Source organism: Pteropus alecto, unplaced genomic scaffold (assembly GCF_000325575.1).
Source record: "Pteropus alecto unplaced genomic scaffold, ASM32557v1 scaffold3, whole genome shotgun sequence".
Classification (NCBI taxonomy): Eukaryota; Metazoa; Chordata; class Mammalia; order Chiroptera; family Pteropodidae; genus Pteropus; species Pteropus alecto.
In genome coordinates this window covers 45608606-45615121 of record NW_006442484.1, presented here as the reverse complement: position 1 = coordinate 45615121, position 6516 = coordinate 45608606, and the positions used below count along the sequence as shown (strand labels likewise).

Genomic DNA, 6516 nt, shown 5'->3' with positions numbered 1-6516 from the left:
GAAAGAGGTTGTAATTTATTTTGTAAACTAGAGTCCAAGATATCTGTTTAAAGAAATAATTCTTTTAAAATATTTTAAAAGTGAGATATAGATAATTTGTATTTATTAAAACTGATTGGTAAAACCACAAATTGGTAAGACCTCTGCCTTAGCATGTGTACATACATAGTACATAATTTATTTGCAAAACTATTAATTAAATTTATTCAGCAAAACTCTGGCCTCTACTATACATGGAACTAAACTAGAACTTTTTACTAATGTAGATTGGTTCTTCCTCCAGATTTTTTTAAAAATAATTTTTTTATTTTTCAATTATAGTTGACATACAATATTATTTTAGTTGCAGGTGTACAATATAGTGATTAGACATTTATATAACTTATGAAATGAGCACCTTGATAAATCTAGTACCTATCTGACACCATATAAAGTTATTACAATATTGACTATATTTCCTATGCTATACTTTACATCCCCATGACTATTTTGTAACTACCAATTTGTACTTCTTAAACCCTTCCCCCTTTTTCACCTATCACCCCAAGCCCCTTCCCATCTGGCAACCAACAAAATGTTCTCTATATCTATGTGTTTGTTTCTGTTTTGTTTGTTTATTTTGTTCTTTAGATTCCACATATAATGGAAAGATGTCATTCCTTTTAATAGCTGTGTAATATTCCATTCTATATATGTACCACCTCTTCTTATCCATTCATGGACATCCAGATTTTTGGAATCGATAACATTTGTAGTATATCAATGAGGGGTCTTCTTTGAGGGTAGGAAAATCTGTGTATTTGTTTAGCTTATTAGTGGTTTAACCATATTTCTTTTAGTAAGGATATTAGTTGCTATTTATAATAAAAACAAAACAAAAAGGAGTATCTCAAAGCTAGATTTTTATCTTTGACCTGGAAATTGGGGGCTCCAAAGCTTTCTGCTCCTGTCATTACCCCCATCCCATTTTTTAAACTTAAAAGAATTATAAGAACTTTAATAAAATTAATTATTATTAATTGTTAATTATTATTGTTAACAATTATTAAAATTGTTAATTATTATTAAATTATTATTAAGGAATTTGAATTTAATGAAACTTAAAAGAGAGTTTAAAGGGAGTACATTTTTTGGTAGGGACCAAGACCTTTACTTAGTTTCCATAACAGAGACAGGGACAAAAGACCCTTCCCTTTCTCTCCCTAGCATTTGTGGTATGTAGCATATTCTGACCCAGGGGTTTGAATCCTGAGGAGATCCATCTTGCAGAAGGATGAGGGGAGACCAGTCATGCCTTTGGGAAAGGTAGATCCAGACCTCTCAGTGTTTGGATAGTGGAGATGTAAATCAGTGTGGGAAATAGCAGTGCTTACCCACATGTGTACGTGTGTACACAGGCAAAGGTGCATATTTACACTTTGCTCACAGGGTTGCCTGGGCACAAGGAGGCATTTTCTCAGGAAACATATTCTGAGTGTTAATACATTTATTTTGTTTTCCGAGCTGTTGTTTTACAGCACATAATTCTATTGAGGCTTTGTTCGACATTATTTGGACATTCAGCATTCAATTACATCTTTAGAAAAATTCCTAAATATTATGAAAGTTCCTAAATTTTATGAAAATATGAGGCTTTAGATAAAAGTATGTTTATGAGTTGTTTTCCTCAAATTGTTTTTTTTCCCTTTATTCATATCAATTATATAGGTATGCTATAGGGATTTAAGTACATACTTTAAAAGATTTTAAGGATAATATAAGGTTGTACATGTGTGCTTATCTTCTGCTTATTTAACAATTTTACCATTTGGGTATTCTTAAAGTCTTGACTCTTTATTTTTTCAGAGTCTTTAGAAGAACAAGATAGTCTTGATAACAGTACAGAGCAGACAGAGGACAACATATCAGATACAGAGCAGACAAACCAAGTGATTGAAAAAGCATCTGGTATGGAAGAACTGGAGAAGAAAGAAGAAATAGATAATGAGGAGGAAACTTCAAAGAATGAAGCCAAATCAACAGTTCCTAGAGCTGATTCTACTCCTAATCCTGAACTAAGTGGAGAATCTTTGATGGCAATGTAGTAAATGCTTCCACGCACCTTCAACTGGATATTTGTAGTCTTGTTTATGTCAGTTATTTCTTTTAGGTGGTGCTTTTTTTTTCCTCTAAGGATATGCTTGATATCACTTGAATTCAGATTGCCTAGCTATTTCAGTATGTCAAAGTTATATATACTGGATATTAAAACTAAAAGCAAGTGATATCAGTAAAGTAAGATCCTTTTGGATGTACAAAGATTCACACTGTTTAGACAGCTTTTAGAAATTTATTTTCCATTCTAAAAGTAAACAAACATAGCACTCTTGTTTTCTTATATATATGTGACCTATAAATAATATCCATTTTGACATAGGAAGAACTTTGGTTAAGGATAAGTTCTAATAGTGTTTGTTTTAAGGAATGAAACTCAATTAAGATTTTAATACATCATCATCATTAAAAATGGATAGAATTTTTACTCTTAAGGTATTTGCCAGGGGTAAAATGTCTATTTAGGCATTTATATTAAGCAGTATGAAAGTTTTTAACTGTAACTATATAGGCATTGGTACGAATTCTCAGTTTAAGAATGCAATTGAACAGTCAAGTGCAGTGTTTGTTTTCTATGTCTCTTATTTTGCAGCTGGGCCAAAAGCACATGATGTATATAATTAGCTTATGTTTACATATTAACATATAGGAAATATTTCTGTACTTGACTGTACTTGAATTCTGAGCATTATTTATACTTGTAAAATAATGATGATATTATAAGTGAATTTTTGTGCTCTTGTGTGTATTTTGTTAAGGAAAATAAAGATGATCTGGCAGCAGTTTCTTTTTGTTAAGTATGTAGACTTTTTCAGACAGAATCTTATGACTTGGCTACCTGACAAATCTTAGGAAGAAGAGCTTACAGTACAATAAATCTATAGGTACTGCTGAGAGCAAATTATGATACTTTTATTGAGACTTGTTATCTTTCAAATTCAGAGAGGTAATGACATTTAGAGGTTCTAATCAGAGATTAGGTTTTTCTGATTCTGGAAAACCATAAACCATTTGTAATTTAATTTTGAGAGACATAAGTTTTGTGAGAATAGGTAGGTAGTTACTGTTAGTTAATTGGATTTAATATTTGTATTAAAGATTAACTGGAAAAAAATTGGACTAGAATGGTAATTCTTGGACCTTAAATACAGTCTGGTTATGTTTTATTTTTCTTCTCCATTATTAAAAAAAAAATTAAAATCAAGTTGTTATGCCAAAAGGAGTGATGAATATATAGGAATGGTGTGTATGGCAAATATATCTGAGTTGTATACAGTTTATTAAAAATTTAATAAAATAACATTTTTTGTTATTTAAAATTCATCTTATGATTTAATGTTTTGTATCTGATAAGTATTTTTAAGGAACCCAATCTGTTAATAGTCTGAAGCATCATGGTATAGTGACCAGAGTTTTTGTGATTACAGAACTGGGCTTAAATTCTGGCTGTGCAGTTTTGTGCAAGTCACCCAATCTCTCCGAGACTGCTTTTTTATCTGTAAAATGGAAAGAATAATACTTACCTTTTGGGGTATGGGAAGATTAAAAATAATTTATGTAATGTTCCTAGCACAGTGCTGGTTATAGATCTATATTTCATAAGGATGTTCTTGATATCCTTATGAAATATGAAAAGGCTATAAATTCTTCCTCTCGAAGACAAGGAAATGAAAAAATACTAGGGACATATAATTCAGCTGTTCAGAATCAAGCCAATGTTTTTGCATCAACTTTTATCATTTACAAGTATATAAATATATAGATTAAGGAAATAGGAACATAAAACTATGGAATAAAAGCACTATGGACTATTTTTTTTTTTTGATGAATTCCATGAGGTTTTAGTCATACCTTGCTGAATCTTCTTGTAAAATGTTCAAATTCTGATGTACATTGCTTGAAAATACCTCAGAGAAATAATATTTAATGACAGAGTCAAGCAGAGATTATGAGAAATATCTTTGAAAGAAATATAGAAGAAGGTTAAAAAGAGGATTAGTGAAAATGTAATGGGTAACATGCTGTAATCGTATAGTACCCTTTAAAACAGAAAAGTTTATTCTGATAATTGTTATAATAAACGGTTAATGGTTGAAAGATTGGTACAATGTCCTATTTCTGATTATTAAGGCTAGTGTAAATGAAGAAAAGCAAATACTAAGTGTTATTAGCTAGAGTGATCTTAACTCATACATGACTCAACAGGTCATCATCTAAACTTTTCTCACTATGCACTCAGCATAATCTACAAACATGCTTTGGCTTCTCTTTCTCCATCGCTCCTTTACCAGTTTACTGGAGCCTCAAGGGCCTCTTTCAATTCTCTGACCATGCTAAGTCCTTTCCTGTTTTAAGTTTCAATTTAAATCTTCCCTCCTCAGAGAGATGCTCTCCCAAAATCGTTATCTAAACTGGGCTGTCATTTCACTTTATCTCTATTTCAACTAGTTCACTAGTTTACTGTCTGTCTACACAACATAAAGTCTGTGTGTGCAAGGCTCTTATTTGTCTTATTTACCACTGTATCTCCAGGGCCTAGCACAATGCTTGACACATTTATTTTGTGAACGAATAATTTGTTGCTAAATCCAGTGAAAACTCTCAGTCCTTATTTCACTACTTCACAGTATTGACATTTTTGAGCATCCCCTTACTACTCTAACCCCCCTTTTTCTCTGTCCTTCACAGGCTTCTCTTCCCCTGCCCATCTTTTAAATGTTGCTGTTGCATAGCTTCTACCTACTGTCAGCATTTCTTTATATATCCTTTCTCTAGAGGCTCTTATCAATCTCCATGGATTTAATTACCATCTGTCTCTCTGATTCTCAAATCTCCAGCCTTGATTTGTTTCCTTCACTTCAGAGCAATATATTCACCTGCCTGCTGGAATGTCTCTCCCAATCAATATATTAAAAATTGAACACTATTTTTCCTTCATACCATCAAAACTTACGAACCACCTGTTTCTCATCTTATCAGAGAGTGCCATTATTCAAGCCAGAAACTAGTCTGTCTACTCAACTCTTTCTCTTTTTTTCCCTATATTTTAACTGTCAGTTTCTGTCTCCTGATCATCTTCCAGTTATATTCTCATTTCTTTTTCCCATTAAAATTACATTAATACTGATAATAAACATTTCATTCTTACTCTGTGCCAGGCAACATGTGTTTTATTTGTTCCTCGGCAACAACCTTGTGAGGATTTTTATCTCTGGATGATAGAAGAAAAAACAGGTACAGAGAGTAAGCAACTTGGTACCTGGAAATTCTGGGATTTAAATGTAGGCAAATGACTTCAGAAGTCTTGGTCTTAATTGCTATTAGACTGCCTTCTAATTCAGGCCTTCATCATCTCAAAACTGTCTCTTAACTGGTTTTCCTGTCTCCAGTCTCACCCCTTGCTATCTATTTTGTGCACTGTAGCCTGAATAAGTTTTCAAAGTTGGAAACTGAATCATGCCACATCATCACTTAAACATTTTAATGATTCCTCATTGTTCTTGAGGTCTAAATATACTGATACGGCCTACAAAGCCTGTATAATTTTGCTGCTAATTACCTCTGGCATTTCTCACCACAACTACTGCCACTCTCCCCTGCATTCCCTCCCCTCTCCCCAAACACATTTTAAGGTAGCTATAGTAATGTTTTCTGTGGTTGCATATGCAAAATCTTTTCTAATCCCCTAACCTCCTCATGCTCTTCCTCTACCTGCAACATCCTCCCACTCACGTAGACACGGGGACACTCAATAAGTAGTTGTGACTTGAAATAGTTCTATTTAAAATAGAACCCAAGTTCGGAAATTTCGATAGGTGTTAAGTTATGGTTTTTATTCTTGACATTGGTCTTTCTCATTTTATGCATTAGACACAATCATTATTGTTATGGATAACATAATTGAATCAGGAGAGCTATAGGTTTGTGTGTGTGGGAAGGAGAGAAATATTTTGATTTTCTAATGATTTTCATTAAATAATGTTTGCTGAATGTCAGAAAAGCTAAATAACTTATACAAGGTCATTGGGATAACTAGCATCTCAGCTAAGCCAGAACTCAGATCTCAACTCTTAATGCAGGATGCTTTATATTGAACCACCAATTTTATACTGCCAATAAATATTAGTGTTAGAGTTTAAGATTACTTAAAAGATGTAACACATTTACTTCTACCAGCTAACAGCAACTCAACTCTAAAATTTAAAAATTTTTTTCTGATAATATTACTTTGCAATATTACTCTATAGCATTACCTGTCAGATTGTGTGCAAATCAGTTTGTTGAAGGGTCAAAGAATGGAGATGACTTACAGAATTATGGATAGCTATTTTGAAACAATCATGGAGAACAGAGCTTTTTTAGAAAATTGGAAGAAAATAATGTGTCATCTAGTATAACTTTAATTCACGTAAAAATTATAGA

General features: G+C 32.4%; 1 protein-coding gene across 4 annotated transcripts in view; it reads left to right on the top strand.

The window, feature by feature from the left end:
- LNPK (lunapark, ER junction formation factor) overlaps positions 1 to 4191 on the top strand; it is a 61549-nt gene extending 57358 nt beyond the window's left edge. For 3 of the 4 annotated variants that reach the window (XM_006921225.3, XM_015596744.2, XM_025039367.1), the window contains one exon: positions 1846 to 4191. In XM_006921225.3, coding sequence (XP_006921287.1) covers positions 1846 to 2084 — 239 coding nt within the window. In that variant the 3' untranslated portion in view covers positions 2085 to 4191. The remainder of the gene's footprint in view (positions 1 to 1845) is intronic. The other variant, XM_025039366.1, reaches the window with a different exon arrangement.
- Positions 4192 to 6516: the final 2325 nt, after the last annotated feature.